The sequence below is a fragment of the Apteryx mantelli genome, chromosome 2, assembly GCF_036417845.1.
Source record: "Apteryx mantelli isolate bAptMan1 chromosome 2, bAptMan1.hap1, whole genome shotgun sequence".
Lineage (NCBI taxonomy): Eukaryota > Metazoa > Chordata > Aves > Apterygiformes > Apterygidae > Apteryx > Apteryx mantelli.
Genome location: NC_089979.1, coordinates 165,303,645 through 165,320,430, shown reverse-complemented (window position 1 = coordinate 165,320,430; position 16,786 = coordinate 165,303,645). Strand labels below are relative to the sequence as shown.

The following is a 16,786-nucleotide window of genomic DNA, read 5'->3' as shown; positions in this document are numbered from 1 at the left end:
TGGCCTATATAGGCAGCTCGCGAGCCGGGGCAGAAGCCTTTTGTAAGAGGCAACAATAGTGACCCCCCCCTCCCCCCCTCCCGGCCCCGTCTCCTCAGGCGCCGCGGCCCCGCCCCCCCGGCGAGCGGCAGCGGCCCCGCCCCCCTCCCCCAGCGCGCGGCGGCCCCGCCCCCTTGTTTACCGCGCGGCGGGCCCGGGCGCTGCCCGCGCCCCCGCCTCCATGTTGGAGCGTCCCGCGGGGCGGGGCGCGCGGGGGGCGGGGCCGCGGCGCCGGGCGGGCTGACAGGCGGCGAGCGCGGCGGCGGCGGTGGCGGCGGGCTGTGGCGCAGCGCGGGGAGCGCGGTCCGGGCGCGCAGCGCGGCCCCCTTTCCCCTCCTTTCCGCCCCTCGCTTCCCTCCTCGCCCGCGCGCGGCGGCGGCGGCCTGTGACTCCGCGGCGGGGGGGGCCGGGTGTCGCCGCGCGGCGCTGCCCGCCGGAGGGGGGTGGGGGGAGGGCGGGCCGGGGCGGAGGTGCGGGGGGGGGGGCGCGGGGATGAGATAAGCGCGGCGGCGGCGGCGGCGGCGGCGGCGGGGGGCGGGCGGGTCGGTGCCTGGCGCTGCCGGGGGGCATGTAGGGCGCGGGGCCGCGCCGCGCCGGGGGGACGCGCTCGGGGGAGGCGCCGCGGGGCGGCCCAGGTGGATGCGGGGGGCGGCGTGAGGCGGCGGGCGGGAGGGGGCTCGCTGCGGGGGCAGGAGAGGCGCGGAGCGGCGCGCCGCGGGCACTTCCCCCGCCCCGCGAGCGGCAGCGGCTCCTGCGGGGCGGTTTTCGGGCCGAGGGGGGGCGCGTTGTTTTGGGGGGGCCGGTGTCGTCGCCCCCCCCTCCCCCCCCCCCTTCCTCCGCGGAGAATCGGCGCCTGGAGGCAGCAGCGGCGGCGCTACCGGAGGGGCCTCGGTGCCCCCCCCCCCCCCCGCTTGTGGCTTCGTTCCTGGAGGACTTTTTTTTTCTTTTCTTTTTCTTTTTTCTTTTTAAATGCAAATCTGCGTGTTGATTTTTTTTAAACAAACAAACAAACAAATCCGCGCACACGAGCCTGCCTCCGGGAGGGAAATAGCCAGGTGAAATCTCACTCGGTTTCCATGGACAACCCGTCCATTATCACCCAGGTGACTAACCCCAAAGAGGAGGAGATCCTGTCCTGCGCTCAGGATAAAGGTGAGCTGCCTTCTCCCCTCGTTCTGCAGAAATCGGCGCTTAAAAACGCGTGCGGTAGCAACTTGGCATTCTTTGGCTGCCCTATAATCCTCTCGCTAGGCTGCTGGGAATAGAGCAGGGCTTGTTTCTCGTGGGATGAAGATATCTGCATGAAGATCTCAGAAACTGCTTGCTGGATACAACTAGGAACTTGTTACAGTGTTTAAATACGAAGTTTACCCGATGCTAACTTAAATAAAATATAGTGTGTCCGAGGACCGTTGATGTAACTTCTGTAAGGTTGTCACTTTGCAGCTAGTGTGGTGCTCCAGAGGAAAGATACCTGTGCTGGATTTTCTAGAAGGTTTTGAAATCTCAGCTTTGAAGAATTTTGCTTTTCTTCCTTGTCCCTTGGAAAAAGGGATTTCTGGTTTCTCTCTCTCTGCTCTTTTCTCTCTCTCTCTCTCTCCCTCCTTCCCCTTCTCTGTTTTTCCCTGCCTCATATTTAAGCATCGGGCTGTGTAGCTTTTAGTTTTTGTTGCAGGACTGAGCCTCTGCAAGAAACGTGGGCTACTTTTAAAAGTAGGAAGTGGAAACTCCTCTGCGGATAAATAGTTGTTGCTTGCGCGTAACGACGCGTTTTGGTTGCATTTTGCTTACTCCAAAGTCGGATGAGTTAAGGCTGGCCCAAAGAGCTGCTGCTTCTGGAGAGTCTAGCCACTGACCATTGCCCTTAACCTCATTTCCTTCTGGAAGGTTAGAGGGGTCCGGGGCTGGAAGTGGTTGTGTCCCTATGGATAGCGACGAGCAGTCAAACGGTACCATGTAAGCGACAGGGTTCAAGTTCTTGGGAATTGTTTTTGACTGGTCACAGATTTTTGAAGTTATTTGTATGTCGAGTTGTCTGCTTTATGGGCAGTGCTGGTTATAAAAAAAAAAAAAAAAAAAAAAAAGGAAGAGCAAAAATTGCTCAAGTGTGAAAACAGGGTATGTGGTGATGTTGTCTAGTAGATACGGTAATAGACCTCCAAATGATCTTCTAAGAATGATAAACTGGTTTCTCTCCCCCTAAATTCAGTGCTTTTAATATCCAGAAAACAACTTCCATTTTTATGTAGCCCATTTTGTAAATAGGGAGGGGAAGCTGAATAGTTAGAGAAGTTGTTCCCTGTTTGATTATAGCTGTCACTTTCAAAGGAAAGTCTGCACATAAAATGACTGTCTTCTGATCTCATGAATGCTAACTGCAGAAGAGCTATGGAGATGGATTTAAAAAAACTGTGCCAGTAAGGGGCGGGGGGTTATTTCAATGAAAGATTATTTTTCTCTTTTGGTATAGGAGTGCTCGCACAAATCTGTTATATCATATATCATTTATGGAGTGATACATCCACTGTGAGGCCTTGTTCATCTTGAAAGATTTCTGATGTTTTTCTCTATTTTGGCAACATGAAGCATGGGGTAGGCTACAGTAAATAAAGTACTGATGCTGTGCGCATGATGTCTTCCAAGACCTGTTTTGGAGTAGATTTATGTGGTACAGTGCTCAGATGTTGCTAGGGTCTTAAAAGCTTATATTGTGAAGTGCTTCATTAATACTGTTAGCAGTTGGTTGAAATTTTAGTGTGAAAAAAGCTAGTTGACACAAATGGAGGAAAATCTGACAGTTCAAAATAAGAGTAAGCATCCACATCAAACAAGTGTCTCCATATCCTCAGTACAGTGAGCTACTCTGTGTAGGAAAAGATATGCATATAACTTGCATAACTATGCAGTAACTTGCATAATGTGCATTGTATTCTTGCTATTGGTTTGTCTGCATTAGGGAGAAAATCACAATGGTCTTAATTGCATTGTAGGGGCTTTTAAAGCTGCGTATGAGCAAGGGTGGGCTGGGGAAGGGTGGAAGAAGGGGAGTTAGGGTTTAAAAAACAAGAGGAAAAACCCAGCATGATCTTAATATAGAAGGTAGATTAATTTTTTTGTGCAAGGCTCCTTTTTTTTTTTTTTAAATTAAAGTACATGTTTTAGATCGACTTTCTTATTTTGTAACATGATAATACAGGCTCTGTGTTGAGACTCTCTCAAATCATTCCAGAGCAACTTTCACAGAAGGAGAATTGTAAATCTCTTACTTCCTGGGCTCTGGAATGAGGACGCTGGCTGTTCGTACCTCTTCCGCTACAGGTTTTCCCTCTGCTCAAGATACTGAGCTTGTAGGAAATGCATTTTGTACCTACCTTACTTCTGTGACTGCGTATCACGTCACCCACTTTTCTGTTAGATTTCCTAAGAGTCCTAGTAAAGCTTTTGGTTGCGGTGTGCTATAAATGAGCCCAAAGCTGAGATGGTGAATACAGTGATGGCAGGGATTTTAGGGTTCTTAAGGAAAGACTGTGATGTTTAAAGTGAGTATTTGCCACTAATTTTGATTAAACTGAATGTGTTCATACAAAATGTCTAACAAATATATCAGGACAAATTAACTTGTGATTTAATTAATACAAGTGTTATTTGGCCTTATGTTCTCAAGTAATTTTGTAACATAACAAATTACAGCAGCACTGCGTTATGTGAGCAAAGGCTGTCCCGTTTAATGAAAACTTGCTTTTCCCTCTGAGTTTAGGATTTGGCTGCAAAAACATGTTCCAAAATACCAAATATCATGTAGTGGTGTCAGGACGCAGGTTTTTTAAAAGATTTTGGGTGGGTTCTGTTGGTGTTTCTTGTGCAAGTTGGACTTTTTCTTGTTTTTAAGTTAAAGAAAAGCAGCTTTACAGTAGCTGAGCAACTGCAAAATAATGCATGCATGTAACTTTTTTTTTAAAGATTTTTTTTGAAACTTTTAATCAACCATGAGTTGAGCATTTGCCTTGTTTTTTGGAGGTATTTATGTTGTGAAGGAGCTTAATATACAGTCCATGCTTTTACGCAATTACTGTGCAAAGATGCATGTCTGGCAAGAAATAAGGCCTGTTTTTTCATAGTCATGGGGCAGTTATGTTTTCAGGTAAATATTGTGCTTTACAAATAAAAATATTGTCCAAATATTTTCCTGCTAATCCAGATGTATTAAAAATGAGCTATTGAGATAAATGAAGCTGTGACAACTTATTGAGGGACTAGCTAGTAATACTAAGATGGAATTGTTAATGAATTTATTTTTAACAAATAGTTAAAAATTTAGAAGGTGGGGGAAAAAAACAAAAACAGGTCTTGCTGTGTGAACCGTTCCCTAATATGTTGCCACATGGTGGAGCACTGTATTTAGTTGTCTGTCAATATGAAGGTTGAGCATGGAAAGTTGTTACAATCGCATTTTATTATTATTGCTATGTTTGCTCTGAAATGTGTGTGGTATTTATGCTCCTTGATGATTTTGGTCCCTACCTATGTTGTTAAGTTAGTGCTGGAAAATCGAAACTTACTGATACTGTACTAGTTGGAAACAATATAGAGCTAATAAAAATATTTTAAGCACTAAGTTAATAGAGATTTTAATTCCCTGTTAGTTCTTAAGTAAGGAAATTAGCAGTTCTTCACAGAAATATTTTATGTTATGGTCATTTGGCACTTTTGGAAATTTGAAGCATTAACAAGGTTTGTAACTTGAAATTAAAATGGAGACACAAGTATGTGAAAAGGGATTTCTTATACCAGTGATAAATGTGAGCAATTAAAAAATAAAAACAAAACCTGAATCTCAGCATAATCATTTTTACAGGTAAAATCAACTATTTGTTTTATAATGAAATTACTTCTTATTATTAATCAGTTGAACAGTGACCTCTAATGTACCAGTTACATCTCTTGAAAACAGAATAACAGTGACAAGTCTTTGCACTGAGTATAATGTAGACAGTGTAGTAACTAATGTGTAATAGGTAATAAGTCCAAAAAAGAATGTTTTCTTTTGTGACCTACGTGCTTTATTTTGATCATCATAACCGATACAAATTCTGGACTGTTTGCAGGTCCGTAACTAAGTTGTAGTGTAATAATATTCCAGTCCTTTCAGAGTTAACAAATACTCATGATTGTGGTGCTTAGTTTTCTCTCTTCAGGTACATCTTTCCTAACTGTCTGTAAAATTTGACTGTCAGCTGAGCACCTATCTTCATTTATTTGGAATAAGTGCATGTTTATTGTCTCTATAAAAATGTATTTTCTTGTGCAGTAAAGCATTTGGAAAAAAAGGTTAAAAATGGAACCTAAGCTATTATCAGTATTTTTAGTAGTGTAATTCCTCAAGGATATTTTCACAAAGAGGCGAGCTTTTTTGCCTTCCCCTCTTGGAAACAAAATTGAAAAACACAAAAATAAGAACAGTGTTTATAATCATTTAGAATTAGAAGTACTTAGGATCTGAAGTTAAAAGCCTATCTCTAGAATGCAACCAAAGTAAGTGTCTTTAAGTGTCTTTAATGGTATCTTCAATGAAATGCATTTTGAAAATACACAGAAATATTTAGAATAGTCTTTTCTTTGTCATTGATTCATGACTTGAACATTTGAAGATGCATTCATGTTCTTGAGACATTGTCTCAGCGCATTTTTATAATATTAGCTACAATACTTGTACTTTAAAAGTAACATTAAAAAATGAATGTGGAAACCACTCCAGCACTACATTGGAATGTGGATTCCTTGCAGAGGGTAAAGTTTTAAATCATTAACTAATGACATAGTTGTTACATAAAACCTACTGTATGGTTACTCTGGTTTCATGTTCCAGGGTGACTGTAGTAACCTATAGTAACCTAAGATTTGATTTAAGGTAGCAGTTAAGCTAAAGTGTCCTGGCAGTAAAGTGAATGATAATTTGCATGAATATCTAATATTCAGTCAGTATCTGTAAGCTGCAGCATTATCATTTCTTCCTAGCTGCACATGTCATCTTGACTTCATGTTTGTTTTAATGCAGTGATTTAACCTAAGTGTTCAGAAGTTTAATATGCCTTAAAAAAAAAAAAGTTGACCCATATGTTGTCAATTGAGTATTCAGCAATGCAAATGGCAACACCCTTTTCTGAGATAATCGGTACAATGTAGCGTGATCGATGCTATGCTTCATCCTTCAGAATTTAATCTGAACATTGCAAGTAAGCTCCCAGACAGCTTGTGTACATTTTTTTTTTTTTTTAAAGAACCTAAAATGCTAAGAAAGCGAAAATTAATAGAAATGAAACTCACTTGTTTTGGTCCAAGTTGTCGAAAGAAATTGTGCGCATTACACTTATAGCTTCTCATAGTTAAAGCTATCTACTTATTTTTCCATAATGGAACACTTAATTTATGAATTTTACTGTCTTGTAGAAGTCATTTTTCAAATATAAAAGTGGTTGCAAATTAATACAAGCCCACACATTTTATATATGTCAGGTCTTAAATATTCACTCTGTAAGCAAGTAAATCTTTTATTTCTGGTTATCAGAGTTGTTGGCCATGACCACCATGGCTGGTGCTTTCTCTATAGAGCAATATTACAATTGCCATTGAAAGTATAGTTTCAGGCAATCCTGGATTGTAAATGTTAACTCTGGGACTGAATTTTTCCATTACTCCTCCCTACCTTATGAAGAATTTGCTTGAGGTAATTTGCATGGAATACTTTGAATTATAATTGAAGTGTTTCTGTCCATAGGATTTAACTTTTCTTTTTTAATGCGTGAAAGCAAAGATAGGAGATGGATGTATCACAGTTTCTAGGGTCTAACTCTCTAAATTCTTCCTTAAATTTTTACCCACTGTGTGGATCAATAGTGGAAGATGTGTCAAGATCCCTTGTCCTCCTCCTCCCTACCCTGAGGTTGTGTATTGCTGAGAGAGAAGCTAGGAATGTGGTTGAGGTGATAAATGGAGAACTGCTGATAGAACTACTAAGTGAGCCTATTTAGATGTGTAAAGACTAAGTCTGAATTGTTAGTGAGGATTGATTACTGCTAGAGCCCCCTCACTGGAGGAGACCCAGCTGAAAAATCTCACGGAAATGCTCAGTATCCTCTCCGAAGTCTTCTTGTGGCTGTTCCGTTGAATGATGTTGAAACAAGAGTTTTTTCGTGCTGGTCTTCCTGGCCGGGGGCTCAGATAGAATGATGTGGTAGCGCGGGGAAAAGCTGCGTAACCATGGTTTTTAAAGTCTTGCTGAACTTCAAAGCTTTTTGTAAGGGACTGGGGACAGGCACGGAGGAAAGATGTCATTTGCACTGCAGTGTAGTCAGATATTTAAGTTCAGTGTTAGAAATATTAATCATCTTGAATTCTACTTTTGCTGGAGATTGATGGGAGCTTTCTTGATTTTTTTACTTGGGGAGGTTAGGGCATAAAGTTGACACAGATGTGACAAACAAGGAAAGCATAAGTAGCATCTGAGTAGATCAGAGTAAAACTCTGTTCTAAGCAGTCGACTGTGATATAATTTATTTTTTATATTTCTAAAATGCTTGCTGTTAGACAAAAAGAATCTGTAAACCAGAGTCATATACAGTCCATGCCTTTCAGCACCAGTTATTACTTTGTGATGTGAGTATTAGTGGTGAAAATAACAGCTTTAGACAAATGGGCAGAAAGTGTTCTGTTTGTGATATTGGGCCTACAGAAAGCTTGTAGGCTTTATAGGGTGTTTTATCACAACTATCACTTGCATAAAAGTGCCATAGTTTATTCTTTTTGTACAAGATAATAAAATATGCTTCATAAAAGAGAAAAAAATATGATTGGCTGTGCTGAAAACTAGAATTCCTTTATTCAGAAATGTTATTGTGAGTTAAAACTGAATAAATATATGGTAGACTTGGATTCTAAAGAACTTCTTTATTTAAAATGAGGGATTTGTTTTTTTTCCTATTCCTCTTTTTGCAGGGAAAAAACCCTATTACTTCTCTTCTGAACATTGATTAGTGTAATTAAAGCCCAAAGGGGCAAGGGCAAATAAGATGTTGCGGGCTGTATTTTGTACAGAAGAGGAACTGCAAATGAAGGTTGTCTGATCTATCAGAACCTATGTACGTTACCTTTTAAAAGGCTTGTAAAAATTCATGACAGTGTTCTGTAAGAAACAAGTACCTGATGAATCTCAACCTGAAGTTCCAGTATGTATATTGGTGGTTTTGTTAAAATCATGTCCTCTCTCATATTGGCCAGTCAGTTCTGTCGTCTTTTTTTTTCCTGCTACTGTTGTAGGGCCTCCTTATTTTCTTGGTAGAAAGTGGTATATTGATTTTTATTCGCCCCTGTGCTCTCCCCCACCCGCTAAAGTCTCTTGTTTCCTGAGTTGTAATTCAGGATTCCCAGCAGAATTAGCAGAAAAATGATTCTTGTTGTTTCCTTGTCTGCTGTAATCAGCAGTAAAATTTTAAACTTCCTGGTTTATTTCAGGATGGAGCTTTGCAAATCCGTCATCTCCCTCTTGTGTAACGCTCCTCCCCTGGCCTCTGGGAGTAAGACGGAGAAAAAGGGAGTCATGCCCGGAGTTTGGGAATGAACTTGTAGCCTTACAGAACGTTTTGGGGTAGATGGACTGCAGTTTAAATCTTCATAGCTATTAGAAAGGAATTCTACCACCACAACAGATGCTATTACAATGAGCAAGTGTAGAAGAATCTAGGCATGTTACTCTGAAGAAATATTTGAAAAATTCTTTTATATGTATGAATTTTATATGTAATTGTACCAAGAATGCATTTAAGAATTTGTATGCAGTGCTTCATTTCTGTCCACAAACCTTTGGTTTGCATATATATGTCAGAATATTTATGTGTTTGCTTTGGATACACATGCACACACACACACACACACACACACACACACGTGGTTATTTGGGATCTTTCTAGCTGTCAGAATGCTCTGGTAGGGTTAAAATGGTGGATACAGGTTTTGAAGTCCTTTTGCAGTCTAAAACTCGCTTGAATTGTAAAGTTGGTACATCTGGCAATTTTTCCTAGTGATAGTTCAGATGAAAGTACTCTGCAAAGGAGTGGTCAATACTGACATGTTCCTAGAAGATATTTAATCGTTTATACTTGCTTCAGCCAAGCACTTTGAAAGATCTAGTATTTACCACCTGGAGAAGAAAGGATACTTTAAGATTACAAAGAATCTCCAAAAGCTGTCAAAAAAGAATTACAAATTTTAGAGAGGCTTATGAGACTTCTAGTAAAGAACAGCTGAATGAAAATTGATAAAAGATATATACATTAACATTTTGATTAATGGAATGTAAAGTAATGTTTTTCAGGAGAAACAGTTTAAACAAGTATTTTACAGAGACTTTCGGAGTGAACACTTAGGCTTCTATATTTTTTATTCTCTCACTTGATGTATGTTGTCGCCTTGCCTTTCTCTCCTCTGACCTTAAGTCTCTGGACTCTAACAGCTGTTTCTTTGTCCTCTGATGATGCTCAGAGGTGTTGGGTACTGGTGGCTGTTTGTGTCCTGGGATGATTTTGGTGCGAGAAAGTATGGGAGATGCTTGGGGAGTGAAATGGTACAGTGATGAGGAACCCTGAATCATACTGTGTGGACAGATGACCCCTAGCCAGTTGGCCAAAATGACATAGGAGCTGTCTGATAAGCAGAGATATTCATCGTTTTTTTTATCTCCCTAATAAAATTAATAAAATAATGATTGAGGTCTTGTTTCTAGTACAAGATCGCCATTGCAATGTAACAGGAACGCTTTGGTTCTTAAGAAAGCTGAGAAATTTTTGCCTTCTGTTTCCTTCGTGGCAATTGTCAAAAACCTTAAGTGGATATTGTGCTGTATTGAAAAGGAGGAGATACATGAAAGGTAACAATTAAAAGAGAATAAGCGTGCAAGGGCTTTTCCCATAATATAATATGACCTTCAGAATTAAAGGCAAAATGCCTAATTTGGCTAAAAGGAAGCGTTTGCTTAAGCACCATACAGCTAAGCTGTATAATCCTTGAGAGGATATTGTTGCCAAAATAGTTTACCTGGGAATTCCTAAGCAAGCACAATTAACTGACTTCGATTTGCATTTGTACTAACAAAAATAAAATTATGAAGGTACTGATTGTACTTCAGTGTATGAGTTGGGTGCCACCTTTCAGTAAGGAGAGAAGTGGGGAAAACCCCTTTTGTGTGGTTACCCCCCGAGTATGACAGGTTTCTGGAATTAAATTTATCATAAACTCTGACCAACAGTTATCCTATGATGGATATAAGCACATATAAACATATGTGATAGAAGATGATTCTCTCCGCTAAGTCAGTTGTGGGCTAACTGCCAATTCGTATGACTCTTAGGATATGAAACTGTTTTCGCTGAGAATCAGTTAGTTGAAAATGACTTATAGTTTGGGGGTGGGAGGGAGGTTATGTTGGTTGGGGAGTTTTTTTTAAAAAAAAGGAAAAAAGCAGTGAATGCAATCTCTAGTGCAATTCATTTGCTAATTACACATTGACATAAATTGAAAAGTCCCAGAAGGAGGGGGTTTACAGCATAACTGTAAAACAATTTGCATCTGTGTAGAGGTCTGTAAAGTGCTTATCCACAAAGGAATGAGATTTTAAGTGGATTTGTTTAATCGGGTTTATCACGAGTATGTAGTTGTGGGACTCCTTTTTCTCACGTTTCAGAATCCCTTGTCTTTCTGGAAGATTCCCTCTTGTTTTGAGATTAAAGATGCCTAGGAAGCAAGTATGGATAAACTTAATGAAGAACGAAAGTGAAACCTAAAGAAAGCAAGAGATGTCTTTCCTAATTTTAGAGTGAATTTAATGTTTTTGGCTCCAAATCATGATGAAAAAACTGACAATTTCATGCAGACTGTTCTCTGAAATTCAAATGCCTTTTTCTGCCCCGTAAGAAATTTGGAACAGTTCAACAAATTCCTCCTCTCTGTATTGAAAAGGATGCTAACAGCTTAATTACACTGCCTGTCCAATGTTAATTAGTTTTGATACAAATAGCATTCACTTTTAGTATTATGACAGGCTTATGGGGAAAAAAAATTAGCAGACGTGTTGGTGCCCAACATGTTACTCTATAGCTGCTGCCACTTTTTCTTTTGTAAACATGCCATGACAGAAACAAGAATAAAAATTTGAACAAAATGGGAAATTAAATTGGCAGTTTTAAAACTGGAATCCATTCAAGTCTCATTCCTGTATTTACATGTTGTGCTATTACTGCTGCATTTCACTATAAATTATCCTTTTAACATCAGTCTGATCAAGGCAAGTGAGCTCAGAGAGCATATTGTTTTTAAAAATGTCACTACCTCAGTCGTTTTGATAAAGATGGATTATTTTTCATACCTTTTAAATCAAACAGCTGTTTAGCTGTAATAACTAAATGCTGTTTGTATTTCATATTATAAAACTGTAGTATTATCAAAAGGAGGAAGAAAAAAAAAAAGCTGTTTCAGAAAAAAGCTGCCCCAGATGCAAGAAATAGAACTTTCAGAGATTCCCAAGGACCAAATGCCCCTAGATTCATAAATAAAGGACAATTTCCGTTAGATACAAAGTGGTGCTGAGTAACTATAATACCACATTTCAAGAAAAGATGAGATCAAAAGGAGGCTTTGCTTTATAATTTCTGTTCAAAGTGTCCTTTCAGGAAATGTCGTAAATAGAGTGAAACTATGCCACTTCATTTTGCAATGCGTGCTGTGCTAGAATAAGCCCTGCAGTGCAAAACGTAACGTTGACGTTGCATTATTGTGGTTCTGTTCAAATACAGTTTCCGCAGTGGCTTTGAATTCTTGTGCAAGGTGGTTTGGATTCCTACCCCACTACCCAAAAGCAATTTTTTTCACCAAACTCTGTTCAGATAACACTTGCAGTCCTCCAGAATTGTATATCTAAAAATATTTTGGGGGGAGCTTTATGACATAAAACATAATTCCCTTCTGCTCCTTAAAAAAAAACAAAACTTAGTAATATCAGCAGGGTTATAAGCTGTGAAAGAGAAAGTAAGGGAGAAAAACTGAGAAGGCAACATAGTAACGGTGACCAGAAGGGCATAACAGTACGGCTTTAGCACAGGTAACCTGGCACTCAGTCCCGCCTTGAGAATGTGGGATGTTAGGGTACAAGATATACGTTTATTTGAATGAAGTTTGTATTAAATGTAGCAGTAGTACCGGTTTTGTTTTGAAAATGGTCTTCGATGTGTATGAAAGATAAAATACAACTAGGCTGACTCATGGCAGAATGTATTGAGGCAGTCTGAAATTCAACGTGGTAAGGTTATTATCTATTTGGTTTAGGCCCTGGTTATCTTGGGGGTGGAAGAGTGTTGGAGTTCACATCTCTGCATGATTTTTATAAGCCCATTGGTAAAAATGCATGAATTATCCAGCAAACAGTAATGCACCTATGGCTTAACCAGAAGGCTCTTGTTTTTTTCCTTTCCTAATACTGCAAGATTGAAATACAATGTTTCTAACAGTCATTTTAAATTATCAGCTGGAGTGGAAATGGGAACTTGTTTTATATACAAAAAATTAGTTTTGTTTTCTAAAAATATCTTCAAGTAATTGTTAGCCCAGTAAATGCTGTTTAAAAAAAAAAAAGTGCAATTTTTTATTGTGAAGATGTTCTCTAAGTCCCACTGCGGGTAGTCTTTGTATGATAGCCTTCAAGTAATAAATGCCTTTATCTTATATTCTGCTAATAAGGTCAGTAAAGAGTTCTGTTTTTGATAATAAGTTCACAGTTTTGAATGGTTAATCATTTTGATTGGGTAACAGGTTCACAGTTTTCACCTTTTTAATAGCTGATTTAGGTGATAGTCAGCTAGCCTGCTGTTATGGAGTATTTTACAGGAGTAAACAGACTTTCTTATTTTAATTAAGACCATATGTGTACAGTAATTGTGATTCTCTGGGAATCTGTATCTTATATTTTCAGTTAAATAGCTGATAAAATGCTGTAGTTGTAGAAAGGAATATCAAGTCTAGAAAGCAGATGTCTTCGAAAGCAGTTTTGGTGTTGTCTTCTATGTCATCAGAGAAGGCAACCCAACGTTTCCTCAGATTTGATTGCCTCCTGCTGCAACATAATAAACATTTAACACTTTTTATATCTGATAAAATTACTCTTTGGAAGAAGTTTTCGGAAACCCTATCATTTTTTTAAAAATAAAGCTCTAGTTTACTAAGTGGCAAAACATATATAAGTTTCTGTGTTATCTTTGCAAAGTCTGCATGGATTAACTTCTGTGTAAAACTATTGGCTTGCATGTTAAGCAGTACTAAAAATGAATCGAGCATGAATGTGTTACTAATGCATTCTAGTGAAAGGGAACAACCAGAATTTACTAGAGGAGCCACTTTTTAATTCTTTTTAGAAAAAGTTAAAACATGTCAAAATACGTATCAACTGCATCAGGAGCATGAGAACTCATATGCTTAACCTGAAGATACTGCCTTGGCAACGTGTAGCATAAAATTTTACTTTGACACTGGCACCCTTCCCTCTGGAAAGCATCACTTCTATTCATATCACTTCCCAGAGGTTAAATGCAGTCCTTGGAACACTTACAGGAAATAATATCAATGTGTTTGTAAACCGTGACCTGCCTTTCGGTCTGAGTGGCCAAATATACCACTTTTCTTGATTGCTGCGAGGACCGCATGTAATTATTCCTGCGCTGAATGGATGGCAGCTGGGAGGTGCCGGGAGGATATTCCAGGAACCTTCTCGGGGCCTGGGCCCTTGCTGCCCTTTGCCGTCTCCTTCGCCCGCCGGCTGTCTCGCCCGCCTCCAGCCCCACGCACCACTCTCCTGGATCGCCTGTTGCCAAACGCTTTTATTCCCCAACCAGCTCAGTTGCACAGTTAAGCATACGGATACGCTACCAACACATTGTCTAGTGTATGTGGACCTCCGGAGAGCCAACGCAGACCTACGTAGCATGTTTTGTATTCGGCTTCTTCATGAAGGCTACCGGTGTTGACTGAAGTGTTTCAGTACTGATGCTTTTCGAAGAAAGCTGGGCCAGATGTCCCACTGCCAGTGGAGGATGCATGACTGAGAGAGATGATGTCCTGCTCATCTTTCATGCTGTTAATTTGCGATATTCTTGTAGGAACAAGGTTTTAGGCCGTCGACAGCTTTTAAAGCACTGTTATTTACCTTGCTTGGAGGAGTCCTAACTAGTGTTACACTTAAACATCTGGTAGAAGTTTGTTCAGTCTAATAGTCAAGCTGTTGCTAGCAATGCTGGAATTCTTTTGGCAATGGAAAAATGGAAATGTTAGGTTTACATGCAGTATCTGTGCTTTTGCTGGGCCTTACGGGTGGTCAGGAACAGAAATCAGCGTGTTTTCCTGGATTTGGTTGATAAATCTAGAAGTTCAGTATGTTGTCTGAATATTTTTTTTTAATGGACTTGGAAAATGCCAGTTTGAAGAGAGTAAGAAAGAATTGTAGGAGGTGACCAGAAGGTCATTAGGCAACCTTACAGAATTAAGGTTCTTAAAATATTTTTCATGAAATAACCTTTGTTTGGATGCAGTGAACATGTGATTTTTGTCTTGTGTGCATGCAAATAAGTTGGTGCAGAAAAACAGGCACTTGTGGGATGCAATTGATTTCACCTGTTGCAGACATCTGCTTTTAAATTTATATTTATTATTATTAAATTTAAGTTTATAAATTGTGTTCTGGAGACTCCATAAACAATGAAGGGAGTATGTGGAGTTTGTCTCCGACATCTATGTTTGACTGTGTGTAGCAGTGGTCGAAATAGGATTCAAAATCCTAATTTGACAATTTTGTCATCGGCTCTGCGTATGATACATACAGCATTGACTTCTGGCTGCACTGAAATGCAGCGAGTGGATACAGAACTGCAGAGTTCGAGTTTATCTTTAGCCGTCTCTTCAGAGGAGGAGGAAAGAAGAGGAAAACTTGGCAAAAATTTTCAACTGTTATTGGTGGCGTTCTGCTTCTCTAAGTTTAGCAGCGTTGGGGGTGGTAGTTAAAATGGGCTTTCAGATTCAGAAACTCTGCGTTCTGTACAGGATTAGGTAATGTGGGACTTCAAAATGCTGGAAGTCCAGCTATGCTAAAGCTGCCAGAGCTGAACTCCTTCACTGAAGTTAATCTTTAGTGCTTTAGTAAAAACGGAAGGGATTTACAGAATTCCCCTATTGTTGCAAAGGATTGTGGAGTTTGCTTACTGATAAGCTTTGGACGGTGTATTTAAATTGCCATTTGTGGAAGTTTCGTGTCACGCTTTCATATATCACTTCATTGAAGCAAACCTGACCCCGGCATCAGCAGGGGCCTGTTGTTTTGCCACTGTAGAGAAGCTTCTCCTTGTGCCTGTTACGCAGAGAGCAGAACAATATAGAGGGCTATGGAAAGGCTGCGTTGTGCCGGCGGCCTTGCTGATGGCTTTCACAGGTACTGCAGGTTGTTAACAAACCTGCCATTGCAAAAAACTGCAAACGAATTGGATAAAATATCGCCTGTTCTAATGCCTTCCCTGAAATGTTTTGTCAGCTGGCTTCCTGAGTAAGTAGCACCAACGTTTTTGTATGCTCACCCTTCAGCATTTTCACAAAAGCTTAAAAAAACTATTTTAATTGTCTGTTTCCAAATTAAATTGCTATGCTTGGAAGACTGCGATCCTTTACATCGAGGATTTCTATTTTGGCGTGGTATTTATGAAAAGCTGTTTTAACCAACTTTGTTTCCTGCTTTTCTGAAATCTGCAGTGTTGAAGGGAAATTGATATTCCTTTATGGAAAGGGAAAGAGCCTCATCTAGGATGACTGCTAAAGCTCACTGTATGGAAGGAAATGTGATTCGGTTGTGGCAGAAAGGGAGGAAACATGCTTACAGGAATATTTTGAGTTGGATTCTGATTGGATATACATTTTTTGATAGTCCAGGGTACCACCAAGAAAAAAGTCCAAACGCTGGCATAGATTTTGTGATGAAAATAGTATTTCCAAAGTGAAAGTATAGACCTCTACTGGAGTTCCACAGAGTCTGAGCAGCTACTTCATCATTTTACTTTGCTTTTACTTCCTTCTTCAGCATTTATTTACTCTGATTATAGCACCTTGTCCTATAAATATAACCTAGATTGCAGATTCTTCACGACTGAGTCACAGAGGCATCTTTGTGAAATACCAGATTTGTCATTGTGAATAATGATTGGGACAGTCCCCCTGTGTGTGGCATGCTACTACATTGCTTACCTAAGTCAGTGTAATACATTCATGTCTATAATAGCTAATAAAGGAAAAGATATTTTTAGTGTTTCATTAGAATGATAGATAAAAATTAAAAGAATTAAGATACTTCTACTTTAACATTAATATTATGGAAGCATAAATTTACTGTGCCTGTAGCAAAATTAAATCTTCATAGCACTTTAGAACCAAGATTTTGGTTTATATGTGTAATATTATATGTATATATGAAATAAATTTTGTTTGACTTGTACTTTCAGTGATTTGGGTCTCAGCTTCAGTTTGCTGTCATCGGTGGAGTGAAAGATGGTTGTGATAGAGAAGCTTTCACAGATCTATGCAATCATGCCTAGAGTAGGTGGTCTTTAAGTACTTCTCTACACCAGAGCTCTGCTTGAAGCAGAAATACGGGAGATAATTTGAGGCTACCATTGTG

The 16,786-nt window shown here is 39.9% G+C and overlaps 1 protein-coding gene across 6 annotated transcripts in view; it reads left to right on the top strand.

The window, feature by feature from the left end:
• The first annotated feature begins 786 nt into the window (after positions 1–786).
• Positions 787–16,786, top strand: part of CTDSPL (CTD small phosphatase like) — an 87,944-nt gene continuing 71,944 nt past the window's right edge. For 5 of the 6 annotated variants that reach the window (XR_001295320.2, XM_013961762.2, XM_013961765.2 and 2 more), the window contains exon 1: positions 787–1,191. Coding sequence is in view for 5 of the 6 variants with exons in the window: in XM_013961762.2 (XP_013817216.1) it covers positions 1,116–1,191 (76 nt within the window). In the remaining variant the exon portion in view is untranslated. The remainder of the gene's footprint in view (positions 1,192–16,786) is intronic. The other variant, XM_013961763.2, reaches the window with a different exon arrangement.